This window comes from Scedosporium apiospermum (genome assembly GCF_000732125.1).
Source record: "Scedosporium apiospermum strain IHEM 14462 chromosome Unknown SEQ_SAPIO_0086, whole genome shotgun sequence".
Lineage (NCBI taxonomy): Eukaryota > Fungi > Ascomycota > Sordariomycetes > Microascales > Microascaceae > Scedosporium > Scedosporium apiospermum.
Window position 1 is genome coordinate 366,135 of NW_015971787.1, and position 15,500 is coordinate 381,634.

The 15,500-nt window shown below is 52.5% G+C and overlaps 5 protein-coding genes across 5 annotated transcripts; 3 read left to right on the plus strand and 2 right to left on the minus strand.

Moving 5' to 3' along the window:
* Positions 1-251: 251 nt before the first annotated feature.
* SAPIO_CDS2337 (uncharacterized protein) lies at positions 252-1,225 on the plus strand (the record flags this gene model as incomplete). The annotated part of the gene is made up of 2 exons (XM_016785383.1): positions 252-317; positions 389-1,225. 2 exons carry the CDS (start codon positions 252-254, stop codon positions 1,223-1,225), a joined length of 903 nt encoding a protein of 300 aa, XP_016644759.1.
* Positions 1,226-1,755: 530 nt separating this feature from the next.
* On the minus strand, positions 1,756-3,470 carry SAPIO_CDS2338 (uncharacterized protein; the record flags this gene model as incomplete). The annotated part of the gene is made up of 10 exons (XM_016785384.1): positions 1,756-1,798; positions 1,869-1,951; positions 2,016-2,352; positions 2,414-2,623; positions 2,717-2,757; positions 2,821-2,887; positions 2,944-2,985; positions 3,057-3,152; positions 3,223-3,257; positions 3,339-3,470. The coding sequence occupies 10 exons, from the start codon at positions 3,468-3,470 to the stop codon at positions 1,756-1,758; spliced, it is 1,086 nt and encodes a 361-aa protein (XP_016644760.1).
* A 1,495-nt stretch (positions 3,471-4,965) lies between these two features.
* Positions 4,966-7,369, minus strand: SAPIO_CDS2339 (Uncharacterized protein; the record flags this gene model as incomplete). The annotated part of the gene is made up of 2 exons (XM_016785385.1): positions 4,966-6,645; positions 6,758-7,369. The coding sequence occupies 2 exons, from the start codon at positions 7,367-7,369 to the stop codon at positions 4,966-4,968; spliced, it is 2,292 nt and encodes a 763-aa protein (XP_016644761.1).
* Positions 7,370-8,342: 973 nt separating this feature from the next.
* On the plus strand, positions 8,343-8,875 carry SAPIO_CDS2340 (uncharacterized protein; the record flags this gene model as incomplete). The annotated part of the gene is made up of 2 exons (XM_016785386.1): positions 8,343-8,436; positions 8,508-8,875. The coding sequence occupies 2 exons, from the start codon at positions 8,343-8,345 to the stop codon at positions 8,873-8,875; spliced, it is 462 nt and encodes a 153-aa protein (XP_016644762.1).
* A 2,195-nt stretch (positions 8,876-11,070) lies between these two features.
* SAPIO_CDS2341 (uncharacterized protein) lies at positions 11,071-15,260 on the plus strand (the record flags this gene model as incomplete). The annotated part of the gene is made up of 4 exons (XM_016785387.1): positions 11,071-11,928; positions 11,993-12,802; positions 12,915-15,170; positions 15,234-15,260. The coding sequence occupies 4 exons, from the start codon at positions 11,071-11,073 to the stop codon at positions 15,258-15,260; spliced, it is 3,951 nt and encodes a 1,316-aa protein (XP_016644763.1).
* Positions 15,261-15,500: the final 240 nt, after the last annotated feature.

Consider the following 15,500-nt stretch of genomic DNA (forward strand, 5'->3'; position numbering starts at 1 on the left):
TTTTACTATGCTATTAGTCGATGATTGTGAATCATTCATCATGGACTTCGATTTTCGCCGTGACACCGATACGCGCCTGCCATTCAATCCGGTGTCATTCAGCTACCTACACGACATCACCCGCCAGAAATTCTGGGATCGACAATGGGAATTCTGCCCCGTCATACTTCAACGTCACTATTTCCGGCAAATATTGCGTCAAGACGAGATCGTCCCCTTTGCTATGCAGGAAAAGATTGACAAAGGTGGATATGGTGACGTTTGGAAGGCACAGTTATATCCCGGGCCACGAGCTTAACTCCGCGGGCACGCGGGAGGTAATTGCCCCCTTGGGCTTTTACGTTATGCGGATGCTACTTAAAATATCCAATAGCTAACTTGTTCGAAGGTCACTTCTATCGCTCGGAAGGTGTTATCACCAGATGATGCTAAGAATGAACGAGATATCCTGGAACTGATCCGAGATTTGAAACATCCCAACATCATCGAGTTTCTAGGACCCTATGAGCAAGGCGGCCAAATCAGCCTCCTCTTTCCACTTGCTGATATGAATCTGAAAGAGTTTTTGCTTTACGAAAAGCCGCATCGAATGAAAACTCGTGACATTTATGCCGCAGCTCATGGTCTTGCCGACGCTCTCAGCAATCTCCACAACTTCTTTCTTGAGCCAGAGGACGAGGCACCCGCCATCCGAAAAGCGGGCTGTCACTATGGCCTGCGGCCTAGGAACATCCTGGTTTACCGCGGAACATTCGTGAGAGCAGACTTTGGGCTGTCGAAGTTAGGCCCCGACGATCAAGACTCGAAGACACCAGTTAGTGGTTGCGAAAGTGACGACTACATGCCCCCCGGAACCCTCTACTATAGCAATGGTTATAAGAAGGGCTTAATCGGACGAGCGTCGGACAGTTGGGCATTCGGATGTATCTTGGCTGAATTGGCCACTTTCATCGAGGGTCGCGACGTGGGTGAGTTCCGGACTTCTCGAAGAGCCACATTTATGCTAGGCAGCATCGAATTCTCTAATTACGAATTTCACCTTCATGGAAAGATCCGACCTTCAGTTACGAAGAGGCTTGACGATTTAAAACGGCAGCGCGAGAATGGGCAAACAGCGGGGTTGCTCGAAGTTGCCTACAAGTTGATGAACCCCGATAGCGACTCGAGGGCGAAGATCTCGGAAGTGGTCCCCAAGCTGAAAGCTTTGGCTGTAGATGCTACTTAGTAGCCCCTTAGTCGGCGTGTCAGCTCTGCTGTGCACGGTGGCTTAGCAATAGTAGACCCGAGGAAGCCAGCTCGACCGACATTGCTGAGATTATACGTCCTCTCAGCTAGGCCAGAAGATGGGGTGTTTTGTAAAGGACGCGGTACGTTTCTGTCTGGAGGCGTACGATACCAACTCAGAAAAGGCTGGCCCATTCGACGATTGCGTGAGCGTTGTTGGGCAGCCTTTCAATTCCACACCATGCCGAATCTCTTCGCCTGGGCAAATTGGGCTGGCGGGGATTTACATATGTACAGTTTACCAAAGATGGCGAGTCGTGGCCAATCGATGAAAACACAATCTACTAACAGTAAAGAGGTTTCTGTCTCTTCAGTAACCGACACCGTCGACTGTATTCGTATGAAAAGCCTAAACTATGACAAGGCTAACTCGAGGAAAAGAAATCGCTGGGCTCATGAAACATCAATAAAAATATCGGCCATGGTCAAGCGATGTAGTTCAATGACCGAGGTCCAACTGCATCTCCTCGCCTATTCGCCAGCCTCCTCTGGCCGCTGTCCATCGACAACAATCCTATATATCGAGGACATTTGTTAGCGTCTATTCCGTAAAAAAGGGGCACGCGGGAATAGGGACAACCTACATCTCAATGTATGAGTGGATCTTCGGATCAGTTATATCCGCGCGGATCTGGACGAGGTAGAGCTGCGCTTCCTCGAATGTCCACTATCACGCAATTGTCAGTTTATGTTTGCACCTACAACGAAAATGAGGTGACAGCCAGCCTTACCCCCAAGATTTCCGTCAAGCCACGGATCGAGAGTCCTTCGATCGCCTGGAGTAGGAATTGCCTGTTCCATGCTCCCCAATGCTTCAAAGTCCGATCCTTCGGCCAGGTCCCAATTGGAATCTTCAGCGTGCGATGTTGAATGTTTGTGAAGCCGGCCTCTCGAATCAGGTCTGGGGCGGTCTCGCTGATACTAAACGACTTGCCTGTTGCAGCGCCAATTTTCTGGAAAATGTCTGCCCACTTTACCAAGGCCGTGTCGGGCTTTAGTGAACCGTCGTCAGATCGTGCGATGCTTGAAAGCTCAACATGCTCAATCCAGCCTCCGGGTTTCATGCGACTTTTATACAGTTAGCATACTATAGGAAGACTCGATAATACTAGGCGAGAAATGACCATACCGCATCGCCTTTTTATAGAATTCAACCCAGTCCGGAATACAACCTGTCATGAATCGAACGTGGATGAAGTCGAAATGATCTTCCGGGTATGTCCAATCTTGGATAAGATCGTCGACTTCGAATTTGCAGTTGGGTGGAAGAAAGTTTGGCTGGATCGGAGAGAGGTCGACGCCAACAACTTCTGCGGCTGGATTCTCATCTGCGAAATCGCTGATGTGCCTCTCGGTTAGGATCTGGATCTGAATATGAGATCCCCCCTTGAATCTAAATTTCGGGGCACATTTCCAATGGAACCACACTTACATTGCCCAGGCCCCCGTACCGCAACCGACGTCAAGAACCCGCTGGATTTAGAAAACAATTAGAGCACTAACCCGGCATTGGAGGAGCAGCGGTTAAAATCTCACCTGAACATCATCGCCGAGCGGCGCTAGCTGCAGTTTATTGTCAAGCACAAGTCGGTACATTTCATGCCTGATGGGTGGTCAGATAATATCTAAGAGGAGAACGGGTGCACCGTAGACACATACAGAATGTCCTCCGCCTCTTGCTGCCTTTCATCATTCGGACCCCTAAGAAGCGAAATTGTTAGGGCAATAACCAGAGCGGCGACTGCGACTTGGAAATAAAGGCAAAACAATACCAGTAAGATCCTTCCTGGTACGCATGATATCGCCTGCCGTTTTCCCACTTGAAATCTAAGATCGAGGATCGGAGAGATGTCGTATCCGTCACCGTGCTATAAACTGCGAATGAGATGAATGTGCTTATAACACAGAAGAATCATCGGATTAAAGGCTTCAACTTACGATTGAGCGTAGACAGAATCCCCATCCGCGGCGTCCTAACCGTTGTGAGTATGGACAAATGTGCGTGGTAAAATGGCGCAGCTTGCCGCCGGGTTATGAGAGGGGGGCTTATTTACCACTTCGATCGGAGCGTCCCCAGCGCCTAATAAATCTCCAGCAGGAGACGCTGCGCCAGCGGACGGCGAGCGCGACTTTGGTGGCGACTTTGGCGACTTGGCCGGGGATTTCGGCGACTTTGGGCTACTCATTTTGAGATATTCGAGCGCTGACGCTGGAGGAAGAGAAGAGAAAAGAGGACGGCGACGGGGTATTTTGAGGGGAGATTGCGGAGTTCAAGAGGACATGGCCTCATCCGCTTTCAGTACCACCTTTTGCGTAATAAAACCAGAAATGCCCTTTGGCCTGCAGGGAAATTGACAATCTTCCAGTACACGAATGGGCCAATCAAGCAGGTTTCATCTTGACATTTTCTGACAGCGGAACTTTGAGTCCAGAACTTGTCATAGTTTCTCGACAGGTCATTTTTCCAAGTCAGGTTAGATGTTTCTTCCCCCATTGCGGGAAGCGTTAGTGGTCGGCTTCCCGTCGCCGGTCGGCAGCTTTGCCAGAAAGACACTAGTGTTGCAAGCTATTGAGGCATGCCGAGCCCACAGAAGGACGAAGAGGGCCTGGTCACTGTCTCATTAATGTAACAGCCCAATACGAGAGTCATGAAGGAGGAACAACACGTTGTCTCTAGCGGTGAGCCAGCCATAAATCTCGGGCGCTGGGACTCGAGGTGGGATTTGGGACTGCCCAGAGGCAGATCGAGCACCAAGGGGGTGGTTGAAGTTTGCCTTGAAGAACTGTTCTTCAAGTGCGCTTCCTTGCAGCGACTTGGCGGCGGGACGGAAGAACCAACATGCCCTGGCCTGCCTCGGAACCCCTGCCCCCAAAGACACCGACCCATGGTCAAACTTGCAGTTACGTAACATCCCTGTCAAAAGTGGCTGCATTGCGGTCCTCGGAAGTCATACGTCAGTCCATCTGCCAATCTGCATCCTGCCAATGTGACATTGAAAGGATCGCCTGCCTGCCGGTTAAGTCCGCAGGTTAAGCGAATGCGCAGCTAGGAGTTAGGGTTTTAGGGCCTCCACCCCGAATTGCATTTAGCATCACACAACGGGCGGCGGCAGCGCAGTGAGAAAGCCATATCGAACGGAGTTAGAGACAATCACACTTGGGTAGAAGCAGGGGTTAACTTCATTTTGATTGGAGAGGATTGAATTCCGGTGACAGTTGAGGAAATGATTGTCACACGAACAGAACCGACAGCCGTCAAAACTGGCAATCGTCGGAACTCGTCAGGATCAGTTCTCGCCGTGACCAGAATTCATCACAGCCACCACCAGTAGACAAGTTGAAAAGAAATGTCTAGGACACACGCCTGCGAGGAGACAGAGGAGACAGAGGAGACAACCATTACTGTCACGACATCTTAACATATTGCTTATGATTATAAAGAGTTCTAAAGCCCTTCACTATCGACCCCTGACATCTGACTACGACAGAACTATGCACACTAGAACTATCATCTGTCGTGATCGACGTGATTCAGAAAAGCCTTGTGGGAATGTGGCAGAGAACTGCATTTAAGAACGACATTATCCTGTCTATCTCAGTTCGCCTAAGACGTCCGAAAAAAGAGGCCATCCCTAACCTTCCCACTGCCAACAGTTACCAACACGAGCGGCCAAATTATCACTACTCTCTAGCTTCATTCGAGAATGCTCGAACAGCCCCGATGAGCGTTGACGCCGCTCTCTCGATCGACTTGACATCCGCCCACTCCTCCTTCGCATGCAACCCCTCACCGTGAGGACCATACATGACAACAGGAATATCGACGTCAGCAATGAGGGCACAATCCGTCCAAAACGCTTCCGTGCGAAGCACAGCATCACTCGCTCGGACAGTCTTGATCTGATCAGCCACCAAGGAGACCAAGGGATGGTCGTCGCGGATCTCGAAAGGGTTCCGCGAAAAGGTGAGTCTGAGGTCGTACCGAAGGCCAGGGGCACTACGCGCAGCCTCCTGCAGCAAGCCTTCGATTTCCGCCAGGATCTGTTCGTTCGTCTCGCCCGCCACAGTCCTCCGCTCCAGTGTAATAGTGCATTTGGCAGGGTACGACGCCGGTTCCTCGCCTCCCCTCACAATCGAAGCGTGTACACTCGGTAGTCCAAGGGACGGGTGACGTGGTCCTTCCCCCAGGCGCCTGGCATACTTATCTAATTCGACTAAAAAGTACCCAGCGTGCGCCACAGCATCGACGCCGAGATCGAAGCGAGACCCGTGCGCGGCAACGCCATGGATGTCGACCTCGAACCAGGTGAAGCCCTTGTGGCCGATGACGAGATCTTCTCCCGTTGGTTCGCACACTATGGCGGCATCGGCGCGCCAGCCGGCTTCCAACACCTGTTCTGTCCCTAGACTCATGTCTTCTTCATCTGCTACACCGGTAAAGATGACATTGCCCTTCAGTTTATCCGTTTTTGCCTGAACGAGAGCTACGAGCATCGCTGCGATTCCGCTCTTCATGTCTGCAGCGCCGCGGCCATACAGTTTGCCGTCTCGAATATCTCCGCTTAGCGGATCCCCTTCGTAACTCGCCGTAGTCACCGTATCGATGTGTCCGTTCAACATGATGTGTTTGCCACCTCCAGTTCCTCTGACCACGCCCACGACGGAGGGGCGACCTTTGACTTTCTCGATCCAATGAGCCTCAATATCTCTGTGCTCCAGCCAGCGCGTGATGTATTGTGCGATTTCGGTCTCGCCAGGGCCCTTGATGTCTCCAGTTCCTGGGACAGCAGAGTTGATTCTTACCAAGGCCTGGCAGAGTGACACGGCGTCGTCATATTCCACCGACTTCGGGATAGTGTAATCTCTTTGGCCTTCCGTACACAGAAGCACTACGATAGAAGATTCAGTGAGGCCGAGGGCCGTCTTGTCGGAACTACTAAGTCGGCGAAGGGCAGCTAGAGGAGCAGCCCCGCACGGCCCCGCCGAGACGCCGAGACCCTCGAGGATATTAACCGCCTGGTGCGTCTCAAAGTCGCTCACTGTTAAACTAGCGTCCACCCCGTCACGCAGGAGGGGCCAAGCGATGCTGGATACCGTGCCGCAATCGAGCCCCGTCATAATGGTCGGCACAGGAGTAGCAATGGGCCGAGACTCTCCGTGTGTGAGACTCTTGTAGAGGCACCCTGCGGTATCCGGCTCGACTGTTAATACGGCGGTGTCCTTTCCTTCTGACTTGTAATGCGAAACCACAGCTTGCGCAAAGGACCCGACTCCAACAGGTGCAACAATTAGGTCGGCTGATTGGCCTTGCAATTGCTCGTCGACCTCGAGCATCAGAGTCGCGTAGCCTTCGACTATCCACTGAAGTGTGCCAATGATACCAATGATAAGTCAGTAAGATGTCTATGATCAAAATGTGGGCAATATTATAAGCCGTCCAAAGAGTGAGGGACGTGGAGATGACAGTACTCACTCCTGGTACCTCTTCGTAGCCTTCGAATGCGGTGTCCTGGACTAGCAGTCCCCCAGCCATCTGCTGTGCCTGCTGAAAAGCTGTTTCTACAGCAAAGTCATACGACCCATCGATCTCGGTAACTGTAGCTCCCTCCTCCCGAATTCTCGCCACAGTACCAGAGTCCAACCCTCTCGGCACGAAGATTCGGACCGGGATGCCCAGGACAGCCCCTAGGAAAGCAACGGCACGTCCATGATTGCCATCCGTTGCGGCAAAGAGCGTCACCTCGCTCTCTGACGTTGCGAGGGCCTTCTTAACGGTATCCAAGTCTGACACCAACGGAAGACCCAGTCGATCTGCCAACAAACGGAACGTAGACCACGAAGCCCCCAGGATCTTGAAGCTTGGAAGACCTAGTCGAGCACCCTCGAATTTGATGTAAACGTCCTTGACGCCAATCTCCTCGGCGACGGCCTTAAGGGAGATTAGTGGTGACGGTGAATATCCCGGCATTGACCTGTGGAACTGGGCTGCCAGCTTCGAGACGTCCGAAGCCGGGGTGGGAGAGCGCCAGCTCTTGGCACCAGCATTGGTGTACAAAGGCCTCCGGTTAATTGAGGTCATCGTCATCACGGCTCGGGGGTCAGAAAAGAAAGAAGTGGTTCCCTGGATTAAGAGAGATAGTTGCCTGTAGAACGGGAGTAAGGGAAGGGTCGATCCCCTCTCTCAACCCCTCTCCGACGTTCGGCACCGTCCGTTTGCCCGCCGCTTACCCACGGTTCGTAATACTGTCATTTTCAGCCCTTCCGGGTCACGTGAAAACAACGCCGGCAAGATGCTCCGTAGTGCCGAAGCTAGTTGCGGGGGGGGTTCCTTCTCAGTAGAGAATCCCATGATTCTAGGAGAAGGATACAGAAAGACGAAGGCGTAGAGAGAAGCACAAGAAGGGGGCCGTGTTGGAAGGTTGATACGCGTCGTGCAGGCCAGCAAGGTCACCCCTTATGGCAATGTAGTATGTACTAAGAATTCGATGTCATGCGTCAGTATGAGACGCGCTAGAATCAATTTGTGAGGCGAGCTGGGCCAGGGACTGAAACGACTGGGGAGCGGCTCCTAGATAAGGCGTTCAAGTAAGCATAATCGAAGTTTCTAGCCACTTTGGGTGTTTATTTAATTCGCGCTCTCCGTCCGTTCCGGTCCGGCAATGTAGCCATCCTTGAGCGGAGGCACTGGTACCCTGGAGTTGTTGTTCAGGACAATCTTACTTCACATCGCAGACAACCAAATCGGCAGTCCCGGAAGAGGCTCTGCTCGAGGTTCGTTCTTTTCGTTCTCTGCGGCACGGTATTGGATTAGAAATCGGACGGACCAGAGGGTTTCGCCGTTTCGGCGTTAAGAGGTGGGGTTAGGATGGTAAGACGCCTCCTCCAATGCCTGGCGGAAGTAAGCACGGGCTATATATATGACAGGTGTTTCTCGCCGTCTCCGACTTAGACTTCGACTCACTCGTTGCCCTCTTCTCTTCATCCATTTGGGTCGTAGAACAAACGAGCCGGTTAATCGAAGTTGTCTCGACATTCAAACCCCGAAAAACGCTTAGGCAATGGCCGAGTCATCTCCCATCCCCATCATCTGCTGCGGCAAGAGAGAAGAAGTCGGTCGCCTTGTGATTGATGGACTAAAGCCCGAAGTTGAAGGTTCGCATGCCACCTGGAAACCGCCATTTGATTTCCTGAAACTGGGGCTTACAACTCATTGCGTGACATAGTTGTTCATTTCGTCTTGGCCGGGGAATCCGGAACAGAAATTATTCCTCCGCTCCTCTTGGGGCAGCTGCCTCCATCGCATCCCGAGCTTAGCACCATCGGCTCAGGAAACTACTCCCAGGTCCCACAGGCCGTCGTTCTCGGCGGCGCCTTCGACGATGAATCCGTAGCCGCTCTCCGAGACGCCGTTAGTCGCGTGGCCGGAACGCGGAAGGTGCCCTGGATTAGGCAGGATAAGGAAAAAACCAAGGTTCCTGTAATGTCTCCCGGTTACATCCCGGACGTTATTGCGAGGTCCAAGGAGGCAGTGACAAAACTTGCAAAAGAAGGGAAGCTGGATGGGACTTACGATGGGCTGGAATATTATTGAAACGATAATGGGAGAATAATAGGAACTAATATGTATAAAAAGAATATCAATTGAACACGCTTTGTCTCTTCTCCCTGACCTCACTCCTCGACGACCAAAAGTCTGATTTGCATGGTCTCCCTCCCTCCTACTTAAGACTCAAGAGTTGTGACTCCGTCGGATGTGGAACATATGCTTCGCCATCCCCTTCGGCTCCCTCTTCCATGTCGCCGTGGCATGCGCTTCGTTTCCTACCTCCTTTGTAATAATATGCACAAAGCGAACCACCTCGACCCAGCTTGCCCCTCTTTGCAGAGAAATAGTGCTCACATCCATGTGAGAGAATTCGTGCCTGGGGAGGGCCGAAATGAACGTTGTTGAGTCGAGCTAAGCCGCGAACGTAGCATCCAATCACATCTTCCTTGGTCTAGTGGTCAGGATACCTGCTTGTCAAAGAGCAATTCGCAGGTGGCCGGGGTTCGATTCCCCGAGGGAGAGTTTTTTTTTTCGTTTTCTTTCCACTATTTCATTTTTGTCTCTTTCTTTTAACCTGGTTATGGCGGAGGCGCGAAGCCCTGCTATTCTTATATTTTGCGTGTTGCGGACTGCACCACCAGATTAAAACCAATGGTTTGGACCGATGGCGCGGAGAGGACCTTTCACGCCCCTCCACCAATTTTCGATATCTCGTTCCACGAATCCACAGGGACCGCCGGGGAATCAGGAGAGACCGGATTCTGACTTCTCTTTCCTCAATCAGTGGCATTCAGAAGCATCTTGTACACTATCACTCAAATGCCGGATTCGGGCAGGTCACAGATCCAGTCTACTGATGCCCATATAAATTGAGGGGACATCCTCGGATAGTAGCCATGTCTCGGAGACTGTCTCAGTATGCTTCACGTTTGTAGGGAGACGATTTATGAGGAAGAACAGGACCCACGATCTCCGGAAATCCTTCGAGGACCCGCCCACGGCGAACGGAGAAAAGCCGATCCCCCTTCTTTTGGCCAGCACCAAAGCCGGTGGAGCACAAACAAATCAGGAAAATCCCATGTAGTGTAGGGGTTATCATTGTGCCCTCTCATCTGAATTGAATGCGAGGCATAGACCCGGTTCGAATCCGGGCATGGGAGTTGGTGAATCTCCGAATTTGACTTTTGCCTGTCCATTTTTTTCGTTCGTTCCATTTGTCGCTCGGTTTAACTTATAATTATTCTTAAAATAATTCCAATATTATTTCCTTTCCATTTTCCTTCTGCGCGATTCCGATTATTTCTCCCTCAACTTCTCTCTTTTTTTTTCCGAGTTGATCCATCGACACAAATAGTCACGTGACCTGAGCCACGTGCCTCTGCTTCTATTCTTGGCGACATTAATAATCTAATATCAAAATGCGACTCAGAACTCGCAGCTCGTAAACCCCCAAAAAGGGTAAGGACAAGTACTCTGAACCATTTTGTTTTCTTCGATCTGAATCTCGAAGATCAACACAAATATTCACGTGACTTGAGCCACGTGCCTCCACTTCAGTTCTTGGCGACATTAATAATCTAACATCAAAACGACTTTAGCTCGTAACAACTCGTAAACCCCCAAAAAGGGTAAGGACAAGTACTTTGTACCTTTTTGGTTTTCTTCGATCCGATCTCGAAGATCTAGTAAAATGAATCATTGCGGCATAACGCATAACCGTTGTTTAATATGGCTCTCAGACATGGATGGCGCGTCCAGCGGTGTGTGGGGGCTCCGAGTCAGTTGCGATCCGTAGCTCGTAAACCCCCCAAAACGGAAATAATACGATTTGCCAACGCCGTGTCCCGGCCGAGGGAGGCAAGGAGGCAAGGAGGCAGCCCCGTAAAGATGAAAACACAACGCAATCCGCAAATCTCTTGTCCGACGGTTTCGTTGAAGAGAAAGAAAAATTTCTTTCCTCGCTCTATTTAGTATCTCTTTTCCGCACCACACTCGCTCCTTCCTTTGTGATGTGCTGCGGTCAGATCACATCACAACGGTAGCTTCCTGGATCGATCAGAACTTCTTCGACCATTACTGAAGTTAAGACCATCGAACGAGAGCCATTACCGAAGCAAGGCAAGCTGTAGGTCCTTATTCTCCGCCCGCGTAACCATTCGGGGGCATTGACCTCATTCAATAACTTTGGAGACAACGAATAGGAACAGGAACGCTCGACTGGTCTGTCTCTCCCGCCAGACATGTCCGACGATGTCCTGGCCCCGAGCCAGGCCGACACCGTCGTGGAATCCGCTGCCCCTTCCGCGCGCCCCAAACGGACGCCAAAGTTCTCCGACTACCTTCGCGTCTTCAGCTACGCGACAAAATGGGACTTTTGCACCTACGCAATCGCATCCATCGCCTCTATCGGCGCAGGTGTGACACTTCCCCTGATGACTATCATTTTCGGCCAGCTCGTCGATGACTTTACCGACTACTTTCGAGAATCCACAATGATGTCGCCCGATGATCTGCACGCCATCTTAAACAAGCAGGCCCTCTACATCATGGCCCTCTTCCTCGGCCGCTGGGCTCTCAACACCATCAACAAGTTCTGCTTCCGAATGATCGGCATCCGCCTGTCGTCCGCCGTACGTCTCCACTACCTGCGCTCCCTCTTCGCGCAGTCGATCCACGTCATCGATACCATGCCGCCCGGAGCCCCGGCGACCGCCATCACCACAACTTCGAATACCCTACAGCTGGGCATCTCCGAACGGCTCGGTACCTTCCTCGAATACAACGGCACCATCTGGGCTGCGTTCATTGTCGCCTTTGTCTGGAGCTGGAATATCACCCTCGTGACCTGCTCGTTGATCATCTACACGGTGGTCGTCTTGTCGGTGTTTTTGCCTTCGCTGGTCAAGTACCAGACCGCCATGGGAGAGGCGGATACCCAGAGCAACGCCATCGCCAGTGAGGCACTGGGAGGGATCCAGCTCGTCGTGGCTTGCGGCGCACAGTCTCGCGTGATGACTCGCTATGAGACGTGGGTTCGTGAGTCGTTGAAGCGGGCGATGAAGATGACTATGCCAGCCAGTCTTCAGTTCGGTTTAACGGTATGTTTCTACCCCGACTAAGAGAAAAAGAATGGCAAAGGAAGCTAATCGGCGATTGACTTAGTTCTTCGGTGTCATGGGCGCTTTCGGCCTCGCATTCTGGTACGGTATCCAGAGATATATAAAAGGCGCCATCACCAACCCCGGCGTCGTCATCATCGTGCTCATGTCCGTCATGATGATCCTCACCTCCTTGGAGCGCGTCGCGACTCCCTTGATGGCTGTTAGCAGCGCCATGGTTGCCGCCTGCCAGTTCTTCACCGTCATCGACGCCCCATTGCCCTCATCGGGATCCGAAAAGCCGGACATCACCTCGGATAATGATCTAGTATTCGAAGGCGTGACTTTTGCGTACCCGAGTCGGCCTAACGTCAAAGTCCTCGACGATGCGAGCTTCCGTATTCGATCGGGTCAGAACACAGCCATTGTCGGTCCATCTGGTTCGGGTAAGAGCACCATCGTGGGTCTGCTGGAGCGTTGGTACTCCTTGAGGGAGCAACATGTCCTGCCTGAAGTGGTTGAGGCCAAGCCGTCGGATAAGGAGAAGAAGACGAAGGGAAAGCAGTCAGAGGCAGACAACGAGAAAAATGACAATAACAACGAGGAGCCATCTGCTCCTGCCAAGCCTCAGCTCTCTGGTTCTATCAAGGTCGGCGGCCACGATCTTGAAACCCTTGATCTTACCTGGTGGAGGGCCCAGATCGGTCTCGTCCAGCAAGAACCCTTTCTCTTCAACGATACCATCTTTGGCAACGTCGCAAATGGCTTGATCGGCACCGCTTGGGCGGACGTGCCTGAGGAGCGCAAGCGGGAAATGGTTAAAGAGGCGTGTGAGGAAGCCTACGCCCACGAGTTCATCAGTCGTCTCCCGGACGTAAGTGCCTCCAGATTCCCTAACAGTTTTATTTTCTTTTCTTTTTGGTTATCTTGCTCCACACTGCTTCTCGTCTTGAGCCTGTTGACTGACACGTTGACTCTTTCAACAGGGATACGAAACACGCGTTGGCGACGGCGGCGCCAAGTTATCAGGCGGCCAGAAACAGCGCCTCGCCATCGCCCGAACCATCATCAAAAACCCCCGAATCATGATTCTCGACGAAGCCACCAGCGCAATGGACACCCGGAGCGAAAAGATCGTCCAGGCCGCCCTCGACCGAGTCACGCAAAACCGCACAACCATCACCATCGCCCACCGCCTCTCCACCATCAAGAAGGCCGACCATATTATTGTCCTGCAAAAGGGTCGGGCTGTCGAGGAAGGCACTCACGAAAGCCTCATGGCAAGGCCGTTGGGGGTTTATAGCCAGTTGGTCAACGCCCAGTCACTGCGTCTCGCAGGTGCTGCGGGCGGAGAGGCTGACGATGTCACACCTGTGGCTACGCCTGATGAGCAGCCTGGAAAGCTTCTCTACGATAACGATAAGATGGCAGACCCAGAGCAGCCGAGTCCTCCATCTACCGACGGCGGCGCACCGGAAAAGAAACCCCGCAGCCTCATGCAAAGTTTCGGTAAAGCCCTGTACATGGAACGAGCGCAATGGCCCTTCTACATGGCCCTTGTCGTGGCTGCCATGGCCATGGCGGCCGGTACCCCCATCCAAGCCTGGCTCTTCGCCAAAGTCGTTGGCGTCTTCCTACTACCAAATGAAGATGAAATGGATAGAGAAGGCGACTTCTGGGGCTTGATGTGGCTTGCCTTGGCCGTGGGTGTTGGTCTATCCTACTTCGCGGCGGGTTGGCTCAGCCTACGCACTCAATATTTCATCAGCGCTGTTTACAGGACCAAGTACTTCGGCGCGATGCTTCGGCAAAAAGTCGCGTTCTTTGACGAGGACGACAACTCGCATGGTTCGCTGAGTGCGCGGGTATCGGGTGACGCTAAGCAGCTGGAAGAGCTCCTTGGTTTGAATCTCGCTTTCATGCTCTCCGGCATTTTCACCGTCATTGGCTGCGTCATTCTTGCCCTCGTCTTTGGATGGCAGCTGGGTTTGGTCGCTACATTCATCACCATGCCAATCATGCTCTCTTCGGGGTACTGGCGCTACAGGCACGAAATGCTCTTCGACAAGATGAACGCCGCCGTCTTCGCAGAGAGCTCCCAATTCGCCACCGAGGCCCTAGGCGCCATCCGAACAGTCTCTTCGCTCACCATGGAATCCGCAATCAACGACCGGTACGAGAAACTCCTCAATGGCCACGTCCGCGAAGCCTTCAAGCGGTCGCGCTGGACGTCCATCGTCTTCGGCTTCACCGCCAGCTCCAGCCTGGGATGCCAAGCCCTTATCTTCTGGTACGGCGGCCGACTGCTCGCCAGCGGCTCCTACACGCTCGAGGCCTTTTTGGTTTGCTTCATGGCGGCCATCCAAGGCGCCGAGGGCGCGAGTCAGTCGATAGCCATTGCACCCAGCGCCGCGCAGGCAAAAGCGGCGGCGAATCGTATTCTGGACGTGCTGGATGCTGCGGATGATGAGGAGGCGGCACGACGGGCGTGCGGAGGGAAGATCTCGGAGGCGGGTGGCGGTGTTCGCATTGAGTTGCGCGATGTGCACTTCAAGTACCCCACGAGGGACGTCGACGTTTTCCGAGGCTTAAATCTTGAAATTGAGAAGGGCCAGTTTGCAGCTTTCGTCGGGCCCTCTGGGTGTGGCAAGACAACCATAATTGCCCTCTTGGAGCGATTCTACGACCTCGAACAGGGTAAAGGCGAGATCCTATTCAACGGCACAAACATCAAAGACGTCGACGTATACGACTACCGCGATAACCTGTCCCTCGTGTCCCAGGAGCCGACCCTCTTCCGCGGAACAGTCCGCGACAACATCCTCATGGGAGTCCCCGATCCGGACTCCATCTCGGACGAGAGAATCCATCAGGTCTGCCGCGACGCCTTCATCCACGACTTCATCGTCTCTCTCCCCGAAGGCTACGACACCGATGTGGGCCACAAGGGCCTCTCCATGTCCGGAGGGCAAAAGCAGAGGATTGCCATTGCGCGAGCCCTGATTCGCGATCCGAAGGTCCTTCTCCTCGACGAGGCCACGTCGGCTTTGGATTCCGAGTCTGAAAAGGTGGTGCAGGCAGCGCTCGAAAAGGCGCGCAGCGGGAGGACCATGATCGCTGTTGCTCATCGGCTGTCGACTATTCAGAATGCCGATGTTATCTTTGTGTTTGACAACGGGGCAGTGGTGGAGAGGGGTACGCATGATGATCTTCTTGGGAAGCAGGGTGTTTACTGGGGCATGGTAAGTTAACCCCGCAGCCTTTACAGTCAGTCGGATTTGACCTTTTCTAACAACGCGTTTCAGTGTCAGAGTCAAGCCCTGGATCACTGAGGTGATAATATCAACAGAAGAGGTATGGCGATGAGAAGACTAGACGGGGAATGCTATTAAAGTTCGGGAGATGTTTAAAACCCTCTTTTCCTTTCCTTCTTCTATTTGTCCTAATATTATTCAATCGAGCACAAATTAAATCAGCCATTAGACATGGCATACAGACAAATAATATAGAATTCTCTCATGTGGAAGGCGTATGACCCTCGGCTTTAATGGTCGGCATCATTTCAGAGAACG